The sequence below is a fragment of the Bombina bombina genome, chromosome 9, assembly GCF_027579735.1.
Source record: "Bombina bombina isolate aBomBom1 chromosome 9, aBomBom1.pri, whole genome shotgun sequence".
Taxonomy (NCBI): domain Eukaryota; kingdom Metazoa; phylum Chordata; class Amphibia; order Anura; family Bombinatoridae; genus Bombina; species Bombina bombina.
Genome location: NC_069507.1, coordinates 190,900,963 through 190,926,820, shown reverse-complemented (window position 1 = coordinate 190,926,820; position 25,858 = coordinate 190,900,963). Strand labels below are relative to the sequence as shown.

General features: G+C 39.0%; 1 protein-coding gene across 1 annotated transcript in view; it reads left to right on the top strand.

Moving 5' to 3' along the window:
* The window catches only part of CNNM1 (cyclin and CBS domain divalent metal cation transport mediator 1), a 421,587-nt gene that overhangs the window by 321,291 nt on the left and 74,438 nt on the right, over nt 1-25,858 (top strand). Inside the window, exon 9 of the mRNA XM_053692543.1 lies at nt 12,128-12,311. Coding sequence (XP_053548518.1) covers nt 12,128-12,311 — 184 coding nt within the window. The remainder of the gene's footprint in view (nt 1-12,127; nt 12,312-25,858) is intronic.

Below are 25,858 nucleotides of genomic sequence, written 5' to 3'. Positions count from 1 at the left end.
GATTTCTTCCTAAGGTTGTTTCTGATCGGAACATTAATCAGGAGATTGTTGTTATTTCCTTGTGTCCTAATGCTTTTTTTCAGAAGGAAAGACTTCTGCTCAATTGGGACGTGGTCCGTGCTTTAAAGTTTTACCTGCAGGCGAGTAGGGACTGTCGTCAGTCTTCTTCTTTGTTTGTGGTTTTCTCAGGAAAACGCAAGGGACAGAAAGCTATGGCTACTTCTCTTTCTTTTTGGCTGAAGAGTATCTTACGTTTTGCATATGAAACTGCTGGACAGCAGTCTCCAGAGATTTACGGCTCATTCCATGAGGGCTGTTGCTTCCTCATGGGTATTCAAAAATGAAGCTTCTGTGGAATTGATTTGCAAGCCTGCAACTTGGTTTTCTCTTCATTCTTTTTCGAGGTTTTACAAATTTGACACTTTTGCCTCGGCTGAGGTCGTTTTTGGGAGAAAGGGTTCTTCAAGCAGTGGTGCCTTCCGTTTAGGTTCCCTGTCTTGTCCCTCCCGTATCATCTGTGTACTCTAGCTTGGGTATTGAATCCCATTAGTAATTGAGATGATCCGTGGACTCATCGTGTCTTAAAAAAGAAATACATTTATCAGGTAAGCATACATTTTCTTTCCTTATACGGACACCTGACCATTCAAAGATTTTGAAGTGTGTCTGTGGGAATTTATGCCAGCTCAGCCAAAAGAGCATTTGTGATGTCAGGCACTGATGTTGGATGACTAACAAACCATGCTCCATTTTTCCCCAAATGTTTTTAATGGAGTTGAGGTCAGGGCTCTGTGCAGGCCAGTGGAGGCATGCTTTACAGCACAGCTGACGCTTGTCATTGCCCATTTTTATGTGAGGCTTGTATAGAGCTGTTTGGCATGTAGTGCTGATGTGGCATAGAAACATAGAATTTGACAGTAGGTAAGAACCGAAAGACCCATCTAGTCTACCCATATTACTTGCGCAGCATAAATTTACTTATATTTTAGGATAGCCTTATGTGTCTCTTAGGCATTTTAAAGAAACAGTCAAGTCAAAATTAAACTTTCATGATTCACATACTTTTAAACAACATCTTTTTATATGGACATTTTTTGAGGCACCATCTCCTACCGAGTATGTGAATTATTCACAGGATATACGTATATGCATTTTGTGATTGGTTGATGACTGTCACATGTTGCATTAGAAAGGAAAATGTCACTAACTGAAATTTGTCAGAAAAACAAATCTAATACTCATTGTATTAATGTCAAACTAAGTGCTTTGGCGTTGTCTTTTTATTATGCATTTATTGGTTTGCAATTCTACTGTGTTTAGTGGTTCTTTAATTCTTTAACTGTCCTTATGTTTACCACCTCTATTGGAAGTTTATTCCATGAATCAACCACCCTTTCTGTAAAAAACTGCATCTTCACATTTCTCTTGAACCTGTTACCCTAGGTTTCTATCATCTCACCTCGTTCCACTCACTGCTCCTGTTGCTTCCAGAGGCATTTTGTTTGTGTAGTCTACCAATTTGTGACTGGGCTGTTGTTGCTTCTAGACAGTTCCACTTCACAATAGTAGCACTTACAGTTGACTGGGTCAGGTGCCATTCTATGACAGTGCCAAGTTTAAAGTAACTGAGCTCTTCAGTACAATCCATTGTACTGTCAACGTTTTTCTAGGGAGATTTCATGGCTGTGGTGTGGCTAAACCCTGAAGTCAATAATTAGTAAGGGTGCCCACATACATTTGGCTATATAGTGTATTTTGTATCATTATTTCAACTTTAATTAATATTTTTTTCTAGTCTTCAAGTTTCTTGTACCTTTAAATTTTATATTTAATCTAGTTTTACAGACTCTTCTGAACCTGATTGCTTTAAATGGGCTATTAATACTTAGGTTGTTTTTTTCACTTCATTGTCTTAAAGAAGGCTAAATAAGTTGTTCTGCACAGTGATTTTCAGATTTTTCTATCAGATAACTTTTCCTCCTGAACACCACTTAAAGTGGATTATTTATACTTATGTTATTTTACTGCTTTGTCTTAAATAAAATAATGCCAAATAAATTGTTTTGCTCAGAGTTGATGTAATATAGCCTGAAAATATGTATTAGATTCTATCAAGGGCAGCGAGTATACTGATTTTTTGTCCGCCTATTCTTGTTGTACACTACACTGGATGTTTCAAAATCTTTCACTGCATCTGGCATATGAGCTCAGGAATAAACGACTATGGGCTTGCTTCCATTGAGCCGTAATTCCGTTTGCGTGCAGTCGCAAACCGATAAATATGCTGTCGGAAGCAATATCGTTTATCGACTGCTTCCAATGGCCCGTTATAACTCAATTTCGGCAACCGGACTCCGGCTAGCGAAAACATTATCGTGTCCCATACAAAGTATAGGAAGCTGATAATCTTTAACTAATACCCGGTTTCTAATGCCAGCGCAAACCGTTACCACACTGTTGGAGGCTGCCGATACAAAAATAACACCCAGCTCAACTAGGTGTAAAACAGGAAAAAGGTGCTCTTGGAGACCTTTTTCCCATTAAAATATAACCTGACACATCAAACCCCTCTATCCACCATCCCCCCACATCGCAATTTATAAGAAATGTATTAACCCCTAATCCGCCATGCCCCACAACGCAAACTAGCTATTAAAACCATTAACCCCTAATCCACCAACCCCCATATCGCAAAGTGTCTGTTTAAACTATTAAACCCTATTCCGCAATGGCCCCACAACACAAACTATCTATTAACACCTAATCCGCAATGTCCCCACATCGCAAAGTGTCTATTTAAACTATTAACCCCTAATCTGCCATCCCCCACAACGCAATCTAGCTATTTAAAATATTAACCCCTAATCCGCCAATAACCCACATCGCAATTACCCTAATAAATCTATTAATCCCTAAACCATGAATAACCCACATCGCAATTATCTAATCACTAAGCCCCCTAACCTAACACCCCCTAAATTAACCCCATTACATAAATTTAACTAATCCTAAATTACAATTAAAATACAAAACCTAACATTACTTTAAAAATAAAAAAACTAAGTTTAAATTAAGCTAAAGTTACAGAAAATAAAAAAGTCTAGCATTACAATTAAACTTAAAGGGACACTGTAGCCAAAAAAATTATTTCATGATTCAGATAGAGCATGTAATTGTAAGCAACTTTCTAATTTACTTCTATTAACAATTTTTCTTCATTCTCTTGCAATCTTTATTTGAAAAGAAGGCATCTCAGCTAAGGAGCCAGCAAATTGTGCGTTCAGAACCATGGACAGCACTTGTTTTAAGGTGCTATCCAATCAGCAAGGACAACCCAGGTTGTTCACCTAAAATGGGCCGGCATCTAAACTTACATTCTTGCTTTTCAAATAAACATAACAAGAAAATGAAGACAATTTGATAATAGGAGTAAATTAGAAAGTTGCTTAAAATTGCATGCTCTATCTGAATCACAAAATACATTTTTTGGCTACAGTGTCCCTTTAATCTTGCAAAACAGCTAGACAGTGTTAGTTCATATGTGTCATATGGATATCATTGTGCTCACTCCCGTGAAGAATGATAATAGTTATACAAGAACAAACAGTGATTGGCTAAAATGCAAGTTTGTAAAAAGCACTGAGATAAGGGTCAGTCTGCAGTGGCTTAAATACAGGTAATTATTGAAGTAAAAAGTATATTTACCCCTTAAGGTTGACATATCTTATGTGGTTTCGGAAATAGCACAGGTCTTGCCGATGTCAGGAAGACCATGCTATATCTGCGTGACTCCGGAAGTGAGGCATACAGTACTAGGGCAGCTTTGCCGCTGTCAACAAGACTGAGCTTACCCCTTAACGACTGCACAACGTACAAGGTAAGGGTAAATAACAGTGTCGATTTTGCAAACTGGAGAATGGGTAATAAAGGGATTATATTTTTAAACAATGACAATTTTCAATTAGACTGTCCCTTTTAATTATAAATGATAAGCAAGCTCAACACAATAAATATGTACCTTGATTATTATATATAAAATACTATTCGTATAGTGGTGCAGACCCAATATTACTATATTTCTTTAACTGAAAAAGATAGACACTATAGATATAAAAGTCTATGCGTAAAAGAATGGGACTTCAGCACTCTTTTAATTATCAATAAAATGTGATTTTCGCAACTGCTTTTTTTTTAGAGGTGCTTCTGAAAAAGCAGTTGCGAAACGCACTGCTCCTCTCTGCCAAGTTCCCATTTCTAGCTTAAATTGTTGGCCTCTAAGGCACCATTTCTACTATAGACTTCGCTAATAGACTCGGGTATTTGGGTATTGATTTTAAAGTATACTTGGCTTAGCTACAGCCCATTTGTATATACATCTGGGCCAGACTGTGTACTTACTACGGTAATAGTTTTTCACTTAACGAGTACTAACTACGGTACCAATTTCTTACTTAATTGAGCTAACTTGCTAGCTTCAGATCACTGTTACTATTTCATAACCGCTTATCCTTAGGATATCTGACTTATTTGATTTATAACGTTTATGCTAGCGGTATTTCAGTGTTAATATGGCACTGTTAACCCCTATACACAATTAGGTATTTCACCTTATTAGTCAGACTATCTTTGTATTGATCCTATGATAATTGTAATTTTAAGAGACCACCCTCTTGTGCAGGACGCACTACGTGGTACTACCTCTTATATATGATAACCTATCTTGATCTGCTATAACAGTGACCATCTATTTTACGTATATTGACATATGTTTTTGAGTCTTTATAGAACAGTCTAATAGTAATTTGCTAGTGGGACTGGCAATCGGTAAGGACTGATCACTGTACCGATTCCTGAGAGGAGTTTGTGTGTCAATTGTATTTGACACGTTTTTAACCGTTTAATTTTAGTGGTGGATAAATCCACCTTTCTTTTATATGATACCTGAATTAAAAGCTAAGTTTTAATCACTACATTCCACACATTTACTTATTGAATAGACTATCTCCCCACTAGTGTGCCATACTATGCCCCTTTTTCTGTCTCTCTTTTTTATATTAATGCTATAGATAGCCAACAATGTTTGTTTTTATATTGATCATTTTTATTTTAAAATAGGGAATGAAAAAAAATTGACATTTAGTAGATATAAAAAGGGATTATAGAATGATTTTTGTCGTGGGTTAAAGTGACATGCATGAAAGAGCAGCAGATGTTATACACTTTTGAGCACTAGATGGCAGCAGTGGTTTCACAAAGTATGTCACCGTTTGAAGTATTTTTGCAAAACCGCTGCCATGTAGTGCTCTAGACTTGTGCACACTCTGAAGGATACCAAGACAATGAAGAAAGTTGGATAATAGAAGTAAATTGAAATTATTTAAACTGTTTTTGAATGATGAAAGAAAATTGTGGATTTTATATCCCTTTAACCTTTTGAGTGCTAAGCACTTTCCCACCTGGTTGCTAAGGTGATTTAAAGGGACACTCAATGTGCACAGTCTTTTTCTATTTAAACTTTTGAGTCACCAGCTCCTACTGAGCATGTGCAAGAATAAGTGTGTATGCATTTGTGAATGGCTGATAGCTGTCACATGGTACGTGTATGCATTTGTGATTGGCTAATGGCTGTCACATGGTACAGGGGGAATGGAAAAAGACATAACTTTTAAAATTGTCAAAAAAAATCTACTACTCATGTGAAGTTCAGACTAAGCGCTGTTGCATTGTCTTGTTATCTTGCATTTGTTGATGCAAATCTACAGTGTTGACTGGTCCTTTAAGTTTGTTTTTTTTATTTATTTTTTTTAACTTTTGTAAAAAAAAAAAAATCCATATCACCAAGACTTACACCGATTACCTTTCCAATGGTGGGTCTTGGGGGTCTGTAGCTGCTTAGATGCCTGAGATACAGGTGTCTAAGCAGCATGCCCCCTTTCCCTATATTTTGTATTGTAATTTTTTAATAAAGTTGCGCGGTGACGTCATCATGTCATTGCGCGTGACGTCACCATGCAAAACGTGAAGCCCCGGCGATGCCTGTCACTATACAGGCCCGATCGCCGGGGTATGAGCGGGTGGGATCCCACAGATCTCCCTCAAGGTGGGAGAGTGCTAGCGACGGCTCTGAGCCATCGTTAGCACTCAAGGGGTTAAGTAACAAATCTATTAAAAATATCTTTTGCATAGAGAGCTAATTTTGGGAACACATTTATTCTGCCGCTTTGTGGTATTAGTTTGAAAGTAAAACATTTATTGCAAAACTCATTAGCTCAGGAGTAAAGCAAATGACTATTACTAAATGCTTCTTTTCAATTTCTATAGACGACACTTAACTCCTTGGGCCAAATGGACGTAGACATACATAATGCGGTACATAGCCATAAAGTGGATCTACATCCATACTGCTGGAAGCCTAAGCAGTCTCGGTTGTCAAGTGACAACCGAGACTTGCTGTTCCTGGGCTTCCAGCATTTGCCTTCATATGGCAACGGAGCACAATTGTTGCTCCATTACCATATGAAGGCAGATTGCCAGATCGTTACAGACAGTGACACAGGAAAGGGCTGAAATGGGGTAGGGTGGGGACACACTATATATCGACCTACGTCATAGCCATAAAGTAGATCTACATCCATACTGCTGGAAGCCTAAGCAATCTCTGTTGTCAAGTCTCTTTAAACCTGTATATATTTTCCAGGAGCTGTTTAGCTTCTAAAAAAAAGAGGGAGGAAGTAATTTCACAATGTGATTATAACCTTACATTCCTATTTCTTATAAACCAGCATTCAGCTTCAAATTATTTTCCCATCAATCTCTCTACCTTTCTAGCATTATGGTATTTTAATGTGGATTATCAATTTTGCTGCTCATGACAAGCAAAAGTATTGTTTGTAATAAGCAGTGAAAATACTATAGGCTTAATTACAAGTGACGCAGTATTCTTATTATATTTGTGTAAGCCAAAACTCTGCCAGGATTTATTTTGCGCTAGCTTTAACCTAAAGCAATTCCCCATAGAAGTAAATGGGGGGGGGGGAGTTGGAAAAAAATCAAAAACACCCATTGCGCAAACAACATAGCATATTCGCATTAGCAAATGTCAAATATTTACAGTTAAAATCTTTATTAAATATGAATATTGCATAAATATGTTTTATCATGTTTTTATCTGCATAATGGCAAAGGGCTATAATGCACTTATCTATATGTGTGTACATATATATTAATGTTTATATGTATATATATGACTATAAATACATATAAATACATTAATATACTGTATATGTACACATATATAAACATATATACAGTATCTCACAAAAGTGAGTACACCCCTCACATTTTTGTAAATGTTTTATTAAATCTTCTCATGTGACAACACTGAAGAAATGACACTTTGTTACAATGTAAAGTAGTGAGTGAACAGCCTGTATAACAGTGTAAATTTGCTGTCCCCTCAAAATAACTCAACACACAGCCATTAATGTGTAAACCGTTGGCAACAAAAGTGAGTACACCCCTAAGTGGAAATGTCCAAATTGGGCCCAAAGTGTCAATATTTTGTGTGGCCACCAATATTTTCGAGTACTGCCTTAACCCTCTTGGGCATGGAGTTCACCAGAGCTTCACAGGTTGCCACTAGAGTCCTCTTCCACTCCTCCATGGCAACATCACGGAGCTGGTGGATGTTAGAGACCTTGCGCTCCCCCACCTTCCGTTTGAGGATGCCCCACAGATGCTCAATAGGGTTTAGGTCTGGAGACATGCTTGCAGCAATCATGCAGGCCCAGATCATGACACTCCCATCACCATGCTTGACTGTAGGCAAGACACACTTGTCTTTGTACTCCTCACCTGGATGCCGCCACACACGCTTGACACCATCTGAACCAAATAAGTTTATCTTGGTCTCATCGGACCACAGGACATGGTTCCAGTAATCCATGTCCTTAGTCTGCTTGTCTTCAGCAAACTGTTTGCGGGCTTTCTTGTGCATCATCTTTAGAAGAGCCATGTAGAACAATTTGATGCAGTGTGCAGCGTATGGTCTGAGCACTGACAGGCTGACCCCCCCACCCCTGTAACCTCTGCAGCAATGCTGGCAGCACTCATACGTCTATTTCCCGAAGACAACCTCTGGATATGGTACTGAGCACGTGCACTAAACTTCTTTTGTCGACCATGGCAGGGCCTGTTCTGAGTGGAACCTGTCCTGTGAAACCACTGTATGGTTTTGCCCATCGTGCTGAGGCTCAGTTTCAGGGTCTTGGCAATCTTCTTATACCCTAGGCCATCTTTATGTAGAGCAGCAGTTGTTTTTTTTTCAGATCCTCAGAGAGTTCTTTGCCATGAGGTGCCATGTTGAACTTCCAGTGACCAGTATGAGAGAGTGTGAGAGCGATAACAACAAATTTAACACACCTGATCCCCATTCACACCTGAGACACTAACTTACTTTTAAATCGAATTCTGATTTTAATATCCTGATTATCCTGAGGACTGTGATTTTTTAAACAATGATTTTTTAAACAATGGTTTTTTATTATTTTTTTATTATTTGTCAATTTTAGCTATCAATATTGTTTAAGTACAATATTGGGCTCCATTAATACTGGTTTTCATTATATCATAAAACACATATGAACATTGTTGGAAAGTACATTGTTTATTATTGTTTTTAATGTGTTGTAATAAATACAGTAAAATACATTTGTGAAGTCTTTGGTAAAAAGTTTTTGGTATATTTAAGACCCTGCTTTCTTTCGTTGGCGCCATTCTGTTTCCATTTTTTGACCACTAGGGGTCAATTTATCTCAGCTAAGGGTCATTTTCAGCTGGCGCTTGGTGAATCTGTCTTAAAAACACTAACGAGTCACATGACACCGGGGAGGGAAAATGGCTTATTGGGCCCAATTTGGACATTTCCATTTAGAGGTGTACTCACTTTTGTTAAACATATGAGAAGACGTGTGCGCAGGAGAAACACCAAACTCCCCCAACCCTATAGTCCCTTGCAATAGGGAAAGAGCAAGATAGCAGAAAAGAGTGTATATGGAGGAGCACTTAAGTTTATTGGGGAATAAAACATGAAAAATGTAACTGGAGGGGAGGGGATATAGACAAAGTTCTACGCATTAAAGAAGCTGAATACATATACAAGTATGACACACTATACCCAGCTGGTCTAAACTCAGAGTTAGACATTTCACCGTTTGTACTAGATTAACACATCACTTACTGAAACTATCTTTATATATTCTCTATTCTATTCTTCTTTCGATTTAGTTAGACATTTTAGCGGATAAGATCCGCTATTCACTATCTATTTGCATCACTATTTCTAGTATTATATGCTTGGTAAATCTGCACCACTTTAATTCTCACACGTTTGGTAAACGCATCACGATTCCTTTAAGGTTGGTAGCTGCTATGTAACATTAAGAAGCAATGTTATTCTATCCATTAAAACTACACTCACTTACAAATGTATGTTTTTTGGTGTAAACTGTCATTTTTAGTAGTAACGATGGCTATACAAAGTTGCCCATAAGATTGATAACATCATGTCATTTGTATATATATTAATGTCTAAGATATACACTCCAGCGGATAAAGTCAGTTAATAGTATCCATTTGCAGTTTCCTGCTTCTAGTAATACATGTCAGATAAATCTGTACATTTTACATCATCACATAAGGTCCGGTAAATACTTATGAATTCCTTCAATGTCGTTAGCTGCTACACAATATTGAGAAACAATGTTACTCTGTCTGTGGAAACTAGCTTACTTATTTTTTGTACTCTTTGATTTAAACTTTCACTTGTTATAGCACTAATCAGGGCTACACTAAGCTGCTCACCTTTTGATCTAAACTGTCACTTTTTACAGTATTAATGAGGGCTATACAAAGTTGCCAACACTACCCCATTTGCATAGAAATCATATGCTCTACTAATTGATTCAGCTTGACCAACAAGAAATCTGGTTTGTTGTATAAAGGAAGGCTGTGACCACAGCAGACTCATCTTGAAAAAGCCCTGCAAGAGGGAGAAACGCGTTGATGATAGAGTTACAGCTCTCCTTTGTTGTACTATTATTTTTTTATTCCTAAGAAGAACACCACTACCACACTGAGGCAAAGACTGTCCCTGATGTGTTTTGGACATTAAGCTTTGAATACAGAGTCTAAGCCAGTAACGGAAGATCCTGAACCCACTAAAAATACTGCTGCAAGGCATCTACATCCAGCCGATATTGCCATTTTATCCTGCGTGCAAATTGCACTAAGAGCGGATACTTCATTGTTGTTCTTTTCTACAATATAGCGGCTGCTATTCCTCCGATACAAGAACGGTCCTGACCAATAGGATCCACTGTTTGGAGATAGCGCCCACGTTCTGTGACGTCATCGGTCACACACGCGCCTTTACGGAGGTGAGAGTTTGGAAGCCGTTAGAGTCAGAGACAGCACTCGGAAGGAAAGGTAATACATATCCAGCTATTACCAGCAATTAGGATCAAGTTTCTAGTGACTCACTACTGGGGGCCCCTATAATTTATCTGAATCCGGTTATAACCTATATCAGAGATTTTCTCTCCTTATGGTGGTAATCACCCATCTATTTACTGTTTTAGCCCTCTAATTATCGGAGACGTCCGATTTCTACATAGATTTACGGTCATTATTTTTATTGTTTTAACTTGTTTTAATAAATTTGGCATAGCGACGTTTTTTTATTATCTACTCTATGATATTATTGAGTTACATTTGTACACCTTAAGCTTAAGCGTCCTCCATTATATACTCTTTTCTGCTATCTTACTCACTTTTGTTGCCAACAGTTTAGACATTAATGGCTGTGTGTTGTTATTTTAAGGGGACAGCAAATTTACACTGTTATACAGACTGTACACTCACTACTTTACATTGTAGCAAAGTGTCATTTCTTCAGTGTTGTCACATGAAAAGATTTAATAAAATATTTACAAAAATGTGAGGGGTGTACTCACTTTTGTGAGATACTGTGTGTGTGTATATATATATATATATATATATATATATACACACACATGCAAATACATCTTTAGCAATGTATATGTATGTGTCTCAATGTTAAAGCCCTTTGCCTGCCATTTTTTTTTAACACCAGAGATCTCCAATCTTTGAGCCCTTATAACTTTTTTGTACAATATTGTTTTTTAATTATTTTTATTAGACAGTGTTAATATGAGTGTTACTGTACTTTGTAATGTTTTTTTGAAGTGTTTTGTGAAACTTTTTTGTTTCAGAAAACAGTTAACCAGAGCTTTGAGATCACGGTAAGGATTGAAGCATTAAAGGCGATTGTGCTAGCACAGTCCCGATTTTGCTCCCTTTGTAATATCTGCGCAATTAAAATGGCTCACAAAAACATGATTGCGCTAGAGCAAAACCGTTTGCACTTCACTTGTAATCAAGCCCTAAGTGCTTTAGGTACAGATATTGTAGGGCGCTTAGCCAGAAATATTGCATTTGCCCAGTAACTCACAAGTAGAAGAATGAATTTCAGCACCTAGGGACAGTGGTGCTGTAACTATACGATTATGATATAAATTGAAGCATATAAGTATGTATATGTGAGTGTATATATATATATTTATATATATATATAGATATATAGATATATAGAGACAGAGTTATATATAGAGTTATATGTAGAAAGAGTTATATTTATAGAATGCAGATTATAAACATATGTGGGTCTCTTTGTCAAATAAACAATGAAGTTGTATCATTCTTTGCAAAACTATATGAAGTTGCATTTTTATTATATAGGGAGCAATTAATTTGTAAGTGTGTCTCTGATGCATAACAGTTTTCTCACATCCAGTATATATTTACAGTTGCAACAATTTCACCTGTAGAGGATGTGCATGTATTTTATGAAATTGTTATACTGTCTAGTGACTTTTTAATAAAATACTCTACTTGACCCTACAACTCAACAAATAAATGTAGAATTTAAGGATTTAAGATCCTTTTTTGCAGAGCTGAATGGGTACTGTTAAATTGACTAAATGTGGATTCTAATCTAAAGAATTCTTTTTTTAGTAAAAAGACATGCTAAGTATTTTTTCTTCTCTAGATTACACGACAACAGTATCAAAACGCACTAGCTGCCAGTCGAATGGACACATCGCCCCAGTCTCCTGAAATTGAAGTTTTCAATGACAGTGATTCTGCCAAAGTCTCAAAATGCCACAAAAACTCAGAGTCGCCAAAAGAGGATACCATAACCACTATAGTACATGACAGACAAAGCAATTTTGGTATGTACCAGAAATACAACTCAGAATAAATATATGTACATTTGTTGAGTATGCTACATTGGGAACTTGACAGTTTTTGGGTTCTTGTTTGAAGAGTTAAAAAAGGGTATTACAAATTATAATAGCATTTTATTTCTCTTGTTAAGTGTGTTCAGTCCACGGGTCATCCATTACTTATGGGATATATTCTCCTTCCCAACAGGAAGTTGCAAGAGGATCACCCAAGCAGAGCTGCTATATAGCTCCTCCCCTCACATGTCATACCCAGTCATTCTCTTGCAACTCTCAACAAAGAAGGAGGTCGCGAGAGGAGTTGGAGTTTATACTTAATTATTCTTCAATCAAAAGTTTGTTATTTTAAAATGACACCGGAGTGTGCCGTTTTTTGTATCTCAGGCAGTATTTGTAGAAGAATCTGCCTGCGTTTTTCTGTGATCTTAGCAGACGTAACTAAGATCCGCTGGCTGTTCTCGACATTCTGAGGAGTAGGGTAACTTCAGAAAGAGGGGAATAGCATGCGGGGTCCCCCGCAAATGAGGTATGTGCAGTACATTATTTTCTGGGAATGGAATTGACTAAGAAAATACTGCTGTTACCCATATGATGTAAGTACAGCCTTAAATGCAGTAGTAGCGACTGGTATCAGGCTGATAAATGTATGCGCAGTTGAGTTATTTTCTAGGGACTAGAATTTGACTGAGAAAATACTGTTAATACTGAAATAATGTTTAAGCCTTATCTGCAGTGGAAGCGGATTTTCTAAGTCGCCAGACTTTTCATCCGGGGGAGTGGGAACTACACCCGGAGGTATTTGCTCAACTGATTCGTCGTTGGGGCAAACTGGATCTGGATCTTATGGCATCTCACCAGAACGCCAAGCTTCCTCGTTACGGATCCAGGTCCAGGGACTCAGGAGCGGTGCTGGTAGATGCACTTGTAGCCCCTTGGGTTTTCAACATAGCTTATGTGTTTCCACCTTTTCCGTTGCTACCTCGACTGCTTGCCAGGATCAAACAGGAGAGAGCATCGGTGATTCTGATAGCGCCTGCGTGGCCACGCAGGACCTGGTATGCAGACCTAGTGGACATGTCGTCCTGTCCACCATGGTCTCTACCTCTGAGGCAGGACCTTCTAATTCAGGGTCCTTTCAACCATCCAAACCTAATTTCTCTGAGGCTGACTGCTTGGAGATTGAACGCTTGATTCTATCAAAGCGTGGGTTTTCGGATTCGGTTATTGATACATTGATACAGGCTCGGAAACCTGTTACCAGAAAAATTTACCATAAGATATGGCGTAAATATTTACATTGGTGTGAATCCAAGAGTTACTCATGGAGTAAGGTTAGGATTCCTAGGATATTGGCTTTTCTACAAGAGGGTTTAGAAAAGGGCTTATCCGCTAGTTCACTAAAGGGACAGATTTCTGCTCTGTCTATTCTTTTACACAAGCATCTGGCAGGGAATCCAGACGTCCAGGCTTTTTGTCAGGCTTTGGCTAGGATTAAGCCTGTGTTTAAGGCTGTTGCTCCTCCGTGGAGCTTAAACTTGGTTCTTAAAGTTCTTCAGGGTGTTCCGTTTGAACCCCTTCATTCCATTGATATTAAGCTTTTATCTTGGAAAGTTCTGTTTTTGATGGCTATTTCCTCGGCTCGAAGAGTCTCGGAGTTATCTGCCTTACATTGTGATTCTCCTTATCTGATCTTTCATTCAGACAAGGTAGTCCTGCGTACTAAACCTGGGTTTTTGCCTAAGGTTGTTTCTAACAGGAATATCAATCAAGAGATTGTTGTTCCATCATTGTGTCCTAATCCTTCTTCAAAGAAGGAACGTCTTTTGCATAATCTAGACATGGTCCGTGCCCTGAAGTTCTACTTACAGGCAACTAAAGATTTTCGACAAACTTCTTCCCAGTTTGTTGTTTACTCTGGACAGAGGAGAGGTCAAAAGGCTTCGGCTACCTCTCTCTCTTTTTGGCTTCGTAGCATAATACGTTTAGCCTATGAGACTGCTGGACAGCAGCCTCCTGAAAGAATTACAGCTCAATCCACTAGAGCTGTGGCTTCCACTTGGGCCTTTAAAAATGAGGCCTCTGTTGAACAGATTTGCAAGGCTGCAACTTGGTCTTCACTTCATACTTTTTCCAAATTTTACAAATTTTACACTTTTGCTTCTTCGGAGGCTGTTTTTGGGAGAAAGGTTCTACAGGCAGTGGTTCCTTCTGTTTAATGTTCCTGCCTTGTCCCTCCCTTCATCCGTGTACTTTAGCTTTGGTATTGGTATCCCATAAGTAATGGATGACCCGTGGACTGAACACACTTAACAAGAGAAAACATAATTTATGCTTACCTGATAAATTTGTAGTGTGTTCAGTCCACGGGCCGCCCTGTCTTTTTGAGGCAGGTTCTAAATTCTAAATTATAACTCCAGTCACCACTGCACCCTATAGTTTCTCCTTTCTCGTCTTGTTTCGGTCGAATGACTGGATATGACATGTGAGGGGAGGAGCTATATAGCAGCTCTGCTTGGGTGATCCTCTTGCAACTTCCTGTTGGGAAGGAGAATATATCCCATAAGTAATGGATGACCCGTGGACTGAACACACTACAAGAGAAATAAATTTATCAGGTAAGCATAAATTATGTTTTTTCAAAAGTAAAAGAATATTAGGTAATGAATTACTTCTCAAAAATTAATTAGTGTCGTCTGGCAGTTTATAACATTTGGTTAGTGTGGATTTGAGGACCTAAATGGATAAACTAAAATATTATATAAAATGTATACTTTTTCCTCACTATAGAAGTTATGTAGGAGACATTCACAAGCCTTGTATAGAATGGAAAAAAAGGGAGAAAGTATGCATGCATTTAGCAATCATGACCTTATTTGCCTTTTCTACATTCATTGAGAAAGGTTTGACCAGATGCCTGTAGTTTATAGCAGTTCTCATACTTCCAACATGTGTCATCTATTGATTCCAGTTTCATATTATATAGCCTGTCACAATTAAAAGCTTGCTATCTGAAGTAAGTGCTCTGCCAATGGTAGCTGGTGGTAAAAAGAACAAAGGTCCACAAGACAGAAGCTACAATGGACAAATGACCCATTGCACAAAAGCCCATACAATAAAAAAAACCCTTCAGGACAAACTCTAGGCCTGACCTTAAAGAACAAGAATTGTAATATTGAGTGAAATGCTAAACATTTGTTTTTAATATAATTTTTTTTGGATAATCTAACAAAAAATTTGAATATTAGAAAAAAAACATTTTTTTTTTGACTGGTGGTTGTGTTGTCATTGACTTGCCTAAAACTGTAATTATTATTATCATTCTTACTTTTGTCTCAAATAAATTTTTATGTTTGTGGCTTTCGTTTTGTGAAGCTGTTTCTAACTTTGGGCTGCCACAACTTTAGATACATTTAATGAATTAGTGCATTTTCTGATTCTACACCAGTGCTTATAGCTTTGAATCCAGTATTTGTATTAGTCTTTATGCCTTTTCAAATACATCTAGACATGAATGCTAAATATGGGCTATACACACCTAGAACTGTCAGCCTATTTATAGTGGATAATTTTCTATTATAAGCCTTGGCCACCATTACAATAGCTAGCACTAGGAACTTGTTTAGTGCAGTTATTTGATCCTTATTACTTAAAGGGACAGTAAAGTCAAAATTAAACTTAAAGGGATAGTCTAGTCAAAATTAAACTTTCATGATTCAGATAGAGCATGCATTTTTTAAGTAACTTTCTAATTTACTCCTATTAACAATTTATTTGTTCTCTTGTTATCTTTATTTGAAAAAGCAAAAATTTACGTTTTGGAGCCGGCCTATTTTTGGTTTAGCACCTGGGTAGCGTTTGCTCATTGGTTTCTAAATGTAGACACCAATCAGCAGGCGCTACCCATGGGCCAGCCTGTAAACTTACATTGTTGCTTTTTCAAATAAAGATACCAAGAGAACGAAGAAAATTGGATAATAGGGATAAATTTGAAAGTTGCTTAAAATTGCATGCTCTATTTGAATCATGCAAGTTTAATTTTGAGTAGACTATCCCTTTAAGTTCAATGTCCCTTTAAGTAATAAGGATCAAGTAACTGCTTTGTTACACTAAGATCAGCACATGAGGGGCATGTTGTGGAATTGGAGGAGTCATGTCATAAGTCCAAGAAACAGAAGTACTTAGCAGTTATTAGAAATGTATTTTGTTCAAAAGATGGTGAGAGTCAACAAGATCATAACATGTGGGATAACACTCCATTTCACTAGGAGGAGGCAAAACTTCCCCACTACATACCAGAGCTTTAATATTTCCCACTCTCACAGAATCCCTCAGTCAAATCTTTACCTCCAAGATGGAGTGAGGTGAATTCTGAAGTGCTGATCTACATGTTTTAATAGAGGTTCTCTAACTGGCCTGAGACCAAATTTCCCCCTCAGCTTGCCACGAAGGACAGAGAGGAAGACAAGAGTTTCAGACAGGCAGTGAGAAGACTTCTCAAAGTGTGAAGAAGACACAGGCTTCCCAGGTAAAATACAGATTTATCTGACAATCCCGGTCTACAGTGTAATGCTCCATGTGAGATCCTTTGCACTGTGCTTGCACTGCCTTGTATGAGCCCATTCACTGAATGCAGTTATCTGCAGCTGAGGTAAGCAGTAGACAAAGATGCTGACAGATAAGTACATTACACATTCATAGCCCACCGGCTATTAGCATGAACAAGTTAATACGATTCACATGTACACACACTACACAACTTATTTATGCAGTATGAGCAATTTTGGGCAGACCCTTAGGAGTTGGAATTTATTTTTCAGGAGTATCAATCAGTTTTTTATTCAGACCTCCCTGTGGGAGATTTGTCCTGTCTCAAGTTCCTCGAGATTGTGTCAAATTGGTTATTGTCCAGTTCCCACCACAGGACAGAGCCAGGTATTCTACTCCAACCTCTTCATACTTTTAAAGAAAGAGAGTACATTCCGGCCTATTCTGGATCTCAAAACGCTGAACAAATTCGTGAATTTCCTACCTTGAAGATGAAGTCTATGCTCACTATTTTTCCTTTGGTGCAGGAGAATCGATTTATGTTTACCATTACCCTAAAATATGCTTATTTGCATATTCCTATGCACAAGGACCATCTAAAAATCCTGAGGTTTTCCTTAAACAGGTATTACCAATTTGTTGTGCTCCCGTTACCAAAGCCCCCAGGATATTTAACAAAGTTCTGGGGGCCTTACCGATGATGGTGTGGGCTCAGGGCATCTCAGTAGCAACATATCTAGATGACCTTCTGGTGCAGGCAACTTCTCTTCAGCAGACAGTGAAATATACTCTAACAAACATTCTTCGAAATGGGACTGGAGTTTTAAGTAATCCTGTCAGCCTCTCAGTGAGAGCATGGATGAATGTTAGAGTCCGGAGATGCAGGGAGAGTCTTTCTGCGAAACCATCCCGACTCATGTTAACAGCTCCTTAGCAATCAGCTTGATGAGTTTCGCTGCCTGCTTTCTTCTCTCAAGTCCATGTCTGAAGCGAGGCTACTATCTGTCACACTTGAAGGGCTGTGTTCCTGTTCCACTGCGTTGATTCCGATAACATCGTTTCATTTTACTTCGATGATGTGAATAAGTAATGTAAACGAAGAAGTCAGGGTCTCAGTGGGACTCCTTTATCTTTATAAGGAGTCAAGGGGTAATATCTCCTGAGGGGGGTTATTGAACAGGGGGGACTTTAATCATGTTTGTTATGTGATTCTGTCTGCTAATGTGTAGTGTTGCTTGGGCTCATAGCTAGATCGGAAACAAAGCAACCTTTTCTTGTCAGGCTGCTCAACCCTTGTAGGCCTTGGCGCACTTTTCTAAGGACTGCACAGTGCACCTTGTGACGAGGCGTGGTCACGCTTCTGTGCTCCATTTCCGTATTCCTGACCGCGTGGCGACGGAGAGAGTCTGTTTCGCTAGCTGTCTGGGTCTCGGGGTGGTGAGTGCCCCAGCAATTGGGGGTGTCAAGTGCCAGTTTTTATTTTTCTATCCATAATTTATATATACAAGTTATGGAGGATTCTGATTTTATGGAGACGGATGTCTCTGATTAAGATTCTACTTCTTGTGAAGAGTATGAAATGGCCCGGGTAATCCATGCCCATCAGTTATGTTCCGAATGCCGCTTTAGAGTGCTCTCTTCTCCCGATACAGGGAACTTAGAGTCTGCCGAGCCATCCGCCCCTGGGGATCCTATGTCCCGTGCAGTGCATCCCCTAGTGTCAGGGTGCCAGGAATCAGACTGAGACGAGAAGTGCAAAAATAATCTCACCTTTATTAATAGGAAAAAATAATAAAAAGTCCACAAGTAAAATAACAAGCCAGGAGTCAAAAATCAGAGCTGGTAGTCAGACGAGCCGAGTCAGGAGCCAAAGCAAATAGTCAGACGAGCCGGAATCAGGAACAAGGAAAAAGGCAGAGTCAGAAACAAGCCAGGGATCAGGAACCAGGAAGGACGTCAGGCAGCCAGGTAATACACAGGAATTCTCACAAACAGGTCTGAGACAACGCAAAGGCAAAGCATACTGAACAGAGGCCCTTTAAATAATAAGTGATGACATCACAATTCTGAGACTGCATCCTGTCTCACATGGATGATGCACACCAGTCTGGCCATAAAAGGAAGTGTAGGAAATGAGCAGCATCCCCCACAATGCACCATAGTCAGGAAGAGAGTTGAGTAAAGTGGCTGCCAGCAGCACATGGCAAACAACAGGGAAAAAACCCTGACACCTAGAACCTTCTTTGGCTACGCAAGCAGGTGTCCCTAATGCCGTTACCCCTTCTCCGGAAGGCGACTTGTTTCCTCCAGGGGTTACTGCACTGTTCTGCATGGCCATATCTCTGGCCCTGGCGCATTTAAATCTTTCAGAGGAGGTGTTGCTGAGATACTGTCCGTGTTATGCTAACCAAGGCTCATCAGGCGTGGGATCGTCTGGGTCAGATCAGCAATCTGGGGAAGCGGTTGCTTCTGAAGCTTCAGGGGCCCAACCCTTGTGGTTGGGTCATCAATTGCCCCAGCGGAGGTAAGTTTTGCTTTTCATTATAGACTGGCACGCCTTTGTGTCCTGCTGCGGCATGTTTTGGCGGTGCTGGAGGATCCCAGTACTAATAGGTTGAGGGATCCTCAGTCTTCTGTTCCAGACGGAAAGCTGGGTTAGACGTGTGGGGATGAAGTTACGCTCCTGGTCGTCTCCAATTTTCTTTCTTTTTGAGTATCTTATTCCAGTTCTGAGCTTTGGAAGAATTGGGGTCTCTGATTGGCTGGTCCCGTTGGTGTACCCACTCTTCTTGGGCATTCACCTGTGGGTGCTGCCCTCTTTTTATTTGATCCAGTTAGGATGTATTTTATTTATTTTTAAGAAGCTCTTGTCTGTGATTATTTCTCCGTTGGGAAATATTTCTTCTCTGGAATTAGCGGATACTGGCGATTTTGTGGTCGCTTGGGCATTTCCGCGGAAGTCACATGTTAAGGTGTTAGTACTTTGTTATGTTTCTAGATCCTTTTCGATTCCTCTCGGGGTCTTGAATTTTCTGTGTCCTAGGTCAGTTTTGAATGCCCTACGTAGCAGGCTGGTCCTGATAGGGCGCTCTCTCTGTTCCTTACGGTCTATATCATCCAGGTGGTACAGATGTAACCGGCTGATGGTAGAGGAAGTCTTAATTCCCAAAAGTCAGGCTGGTTCTCGTTCTGCCTTTGGGTGGGGCATCAGGGGATTGTACTTAGTCCTTACTGTCCTGTTCCTCGTGGGCGAGGGTCCAGAGCCTACTAGGGATCAATCTGGTCGATTTTCCTCGTCTGCTGTTTTGAGGTTCTCCTCTTGGAATCTGTTTTCCTGGATGACGGTCTCTCTTCCTTCTGGTTGAGGTTGATGGGCCTTTTTTGTCCCCTTCCATGTGGTTGGTTACGGGTCATCTGTTTCTGGAAGCTATAGCCTTTTGGTTATTCTACTTCCGGGATCTCGTCTGCTCCCATATTTTTGGGAGATTTACAGATAGATTGTCTCCCCTTTTTCCTTTGTCGCCCCTACTTAGCGTTTTTTGTGGGTTCACCAGAACTGCTTCTGCACTGCCGCCCCCTGCAGATTTGCGGCCTAGGATACAGGCTCCTTCTTTAGTCCTCAAGCTCTAGGGGTGTCAGGGAAGTGGATCCTGATGATCTTGGAAACTTCTGTTAGCTTCTCTACCCAGTTTTTAAGAGAGATGTGGCGTAGTGGTTGGCTCCACCGCACCTGAAGCAGGAGGTTGTGGGCTTGAACCTAGGTAAATCTCCTGTTTTCTTATCTGTCTTTTGATTCTGGGGAGAGCTAGCATTCCTAAACAGAGTTTTCTGTTTTCTCATCGTTACTTAGTCTTTGGACTTAGTGGAAATTGTCCCTATGGCCTTAAGGCCTTCTAGAGTGGCTGCGTGGCTTCAACAATGCCTATCACCCTTATGTTGGGAGTCGTATCCCGCTGTGGGTGTCCTCAGCTCTCTGTGTATGGGACACTTAGTGAAATTTGCTCAGCTGATTCAGCTGTGGGGTACACCAGAATTGGATCTGATGGCGTAGCGTCAGAATGCCAAAATTCCTCGTTACGGGTCCAGGTCCCGGGATCCCAAGGAGGTACTGATAGATGCTCTAGCAGTACCTTGGTCCTTCAATCTGGCCTGCGTATTTCCACCGTTTCCTCTCCTTCCACGTCTGGTTGCCAGAATCAAGCAGGAGAGAGCTTCGGTGATTCTGATAGCACCTGCGTCGCCACGCAGGACTTGGTATGCAGACCTAGTGGGCATGTCCTCGATTCCACCGTGGACCCTGCCAATGAGGCGGGACCTTCTAATCCAAGGTTCGTTCTCACATCCAAATCTAGTTTCTCTGCGTCTGACTGCTTGGAGATTGAACGCCTAGTTCTATCAAAGCGTGGGTTCTCTGAGTCAGTCATTGATACACTGATTCAGGCTAGAAAGCCTGTCACCAGGAAGATCTATCATAAGATTTGGCGCAAATATCTTTATTGGTGTGAATCCAAAGGTTACTCGTGGAGTAAGATTAGGATTCCTAGAATATTGTCTTTTCTCCAAGAGGGTTTGGAGAAGGGATTATCAGCTAGTTCTCTAAAAGGACAAATATCTGCTTTGTCTATTCTACTACACAAACGTCTGGCAGATGTCCCAGACGTTCAAACTTTTAGTAAGGCTTTGGTCAGAATTAAGCCTGTATTTAAGCCTGCTGCTCCGCCTTGGAGCCTAAACTTAGTCCTTAGAGTTCTTCAAGGGGTTCCGTTTGAACCTATGCATTCCATAGATATTAAATTTCTATCTTGGAAAGTTTTGTTCTTAGTTGCTATCTCTTCGGCTCAAAGAGTTTCTGAGCTATCTGCTTTACAGTGTGATTCCCCTTATCTTATTTTCCATTCAGATAAGGTGGTTTTGCGTACCAAACCTGGTTTTCTTCCTAAGGTTGTTTCTAATAAGAATGTCAATCAAGAGATTGTTGTTCCTTCTCTGTGTTCTAATCCTTCATCAAAGAAGGAACGTCTGTTGCACAATCTTGATGTGGTTCGTGCTTTAAAGTTCTACTTACAAGCAACCAAAGATTTCCGTCAAACATCTTCATTGTTTGTTGTTTATTCTGGTAAGCGGAGAGGCCAAAAGGCTACGGCTACCTCTCTTTCCTTTTGGCTGAAAAGCATCATCCGTTTGGCCTATGAGACTGCTGGACAGAAGCCTCCTGAAAGAATTACTGCTCATTCTACTAGAGCTGGGGCTTCCACATGGGCTTTTAAAAATGAGGCTTCTGTTGAACCGATTTGTAAGGCGGCGACTTGGTCCTCGCTTCATACTTTTTACAAATTTTACAAATTTTATACTTTTGCTTCTTCGGAGGCTATTTTTGGGAGAAAGGTTCTACAAGCAGTGGTGCCTTCCGTTTAAGGTCCCTGTCTTGTCCCTCCCTTCATCCGTGTCCTAAAGCTTTGGTATTGGTATCCCACAAGTAAGGATGAATCCGTGGACTCGATACATCTTACAAGAGAAAACATAATTTATGCTTACCTGATAAATTTATTTCTCTTGTGATGTATCGAGTCCACGGCCCGCCCTGTTTATTACGACAGGCATATATATTTTTATTTTTTAAACTTTCAGTCACCACTGCACCCTATGGTTTCTCCTTTTTCTTCCTAGCCTTCGGTCGAATGACTGGGGGGTGGAGCTAAGGGGGGAGCTATATAGACAGCTCTGCTGTGGGTGCTCTCTCTGCCACTTCCTGTAGGGATGGAGAATATCCCACAAGTAAGGATGAATCCGTGGACTCGATACATCACAAGAGAAATAAATTTATCAGATAAGCACAAATTATGTTTTTGCTCCAGAACCACTTCAACTTGGGACAATACCAAAATAAATTAATCCAATCTGGATTTGCCTGATTACATCTGACACAGACATCTGTCATGTTCCGGTGTACATGCGCTCAGGGCACAGACCCTCGGGGCAGTGGTAGGGATTTGGAGACACCGACCCCTGACCCGGGGAAGAGTATCCTGGACGTGGATAGATTATATTCTGTGATTCATAGTTGCTAGAAGTTATTGTAGAATTCATGGAGTGTGCAACATATGTATACAATTTATTCTGGCTACACTGTGACTTATAGTTAGTTAATAGGAGTAGCTGCAGGATTCAATGAGAAAAAAATATAGCAATGTGGAATGTTCAGGCTTCAGAGTAAACTGGTAGAAGATTGACTCATAGATGCAAACTAAGGTTTGTTGCAGGTTCACAGTACATAATATTATATAGAGCAGTATGTCAGTAATAAGCAGAGCAGCACAGGTGATAGACAAGTTGCAAGTTTAAGGCATTAATTACTGTTTGTGCATATAATGGAGAATCACATGAAAGCTTTTAACTGAACAAATAGATGCAGAGTTCTGAATATATTAACATATATGGAGGAGGATATTTCAGCTATGACAACTTGTAGCAAAGAATAGTTATAAAGTTCTGAGTAAGATGCTTTTGAATAAGAACAAAAAATTATACAGCGCTTAAAAAGTCTAATGATTTTCCAAGCCACTCCCTGACCACCTCTCCAAATGGTCAGAACAACAGACAGAAAACAAAAAAGGGGGATGAGAGGGCGCTAATAGCCAGGATAATCAACACACTTAATCTGCAAATACTATATACTATAGTAAAAAATGAATCAACAAAGTGAGGAAATTTAAAAGATTTTACTACAATAAAGCACAATAAATATATAAGGGACGTCTCCCTAATGCAAATTCATGAATATAACTTATATATAACATAGATAATACATGTTAAAAAAGAAATTATTAAATGTGAATAATATAGTATACTTAATTACTTGCTAGAATACCATCCATAGAAAAAATGTATATAAAAATGGAAAAGAAAAAAGAAAAAATATATTGTGGTCAAAAACCTTTGTTTAAAAACATTGAAATCACAAAATACATCAAATTAATGCTAAATATTCATAATATGGAAGCACTAGTAATGTCCATAAAATTAATAAAGTTAATGTCGAGATAAAGTTGATGTAAGGATTGGATGATATAATGACTGAATGATGGTTGATACTTTTTCGTTATTTTAACTTGTGTAGATTACAACTCTGTTGCTAAACAAAAGTAAATGTACTGCTTGAACAATAATTAATGTTCCACCTTATAGCGAGAGTGTATAGAAACACTTATATGTGAATAATTAAAGCAGTCTATTGTTTGTGAGCCAAGATATAATCAGATGACAGCAATCCGAGGCGCCTTGCCAGAATATTCTTAGGCTGCTGTAATCTGTGTGATATAGCTCACCTTGTGAAAAAGTAATAGCGGTGGATCCAACTGTGATATGACAACCTCAGTTCGTAACTTAACTATCACACTAACCGCTTATGATGATGTCTGATGTCAGCGTCTCACTGAAAGACCGCCGCTCCTAACGCCTCTCAGAACAAACAGCCCGGCAGCAGCAGAAGTGACTTCGCCTGTGAAGACCCGCACTTAGCGTATGACACGAGCGGGCAATGAACAACTTCCTTCCTTCTACGCGTTTCACCCAATGTAGGGCTTTATCAAGATGACAGTTGCTCCTGGAACAAGGTTTAAAAATCTGCTGCTGCATCTCCATAGGTCAAATTTTCTTTCTTAATTGACTCTAAAGGTGGAAATCTTTTAATGGGATAAGTATATTCAAAACATGATTTATCTTGAATCTTTCTGAGAACGTAAGATGGAACCAAGCACTACATTAAGCAATAAATTAGTATTTGAAGATAAAAGAAAAGGGGTAATTCTTCTTTATGAAATAGATTTGATAATTCAATAAAAAGATATATATAAAAATGAAAAAATTATAAAAATGAAAAAAATATAAAAACATGCAAGGATGGTATACTGCAAGAATGGTGGTATTCTGCAAGTTTAAGACTAAAAGTGACGACTTGATAAACATACATAATGGAAATAAAAGCAAGAACTATTAAATTAATCAAATTTAATTTACATTTAATGTAAATACAAGTTCATATATCTATGCATACGTTAAACCTTATTGACATATTAGGGAATGGATAAAGGTATATGTGATAGCCACATCTCCACTGCATTACATTCTATATAAATATAAGATAATATTAAGGGTTAAAAATACTAAAAGAGGAGTCTAAACTCCTAAAAAGGGAGACAGATCTAACTCGGAGTTAAGACCTTTTGGATAGAGGGTGTCAAATTTATATATTAACTCAGATTCCTTTTTTAGGAGTTTACCTTCAAAATCGCTCTTCTCCAGTCACCTCTAACTATGCAAATTCCCCAGAATTTAAAATGTTGTAAATTATTATTGTGGATATCCCTAAAATGTTTTTATAGATGAGTATCGAGATTTCCCTTTTTAATATTACAGAGGTGTTCTCTTATTCTGTCTCGTAACATCCTAGTAGTCTCACCAAAATAAAATAGATTACATGAACATTTTATAAGATAAACAACACCTTTCTGTGAACATCTAATTATATTTTTAATATTGAGATTCTCTCCTGTTACTGATCTGCTTTTGGTGCTGTATTTGCAGGCTCTGCATAGATGACACAGGAAAGTAAATCTCTGTCAATCATAGTTGTACCCTCTTTTTTGAATTCACTGGGTGCCAGAATTTGTCTCAGGTTCTTTGCCTTTCTGAATATGATCTTAGGTTTAAAGGCGAGTAAGTCTCCTATTAATGGGTCCTTTTTGATTATGTGCCAGTGTTTGTTAATAATCTTCCTTAATACTAAGTGATTCTCACTGTAATCTGTAATGAGGGCTACATCATATATATTGCTGTTGGCAGTAGTGGTAGTTAGGGTTTTATCTTTGTATTTTAAGAGTGAACTTCTATCTTTTATAGATGCTCTATAGATAGCCCCTTCTAGTTCTTGTTCAGAATAACCTCTATCATAAAATCTTTGTTGTAAGATATTGATCTGTGTTTTGAAGTCA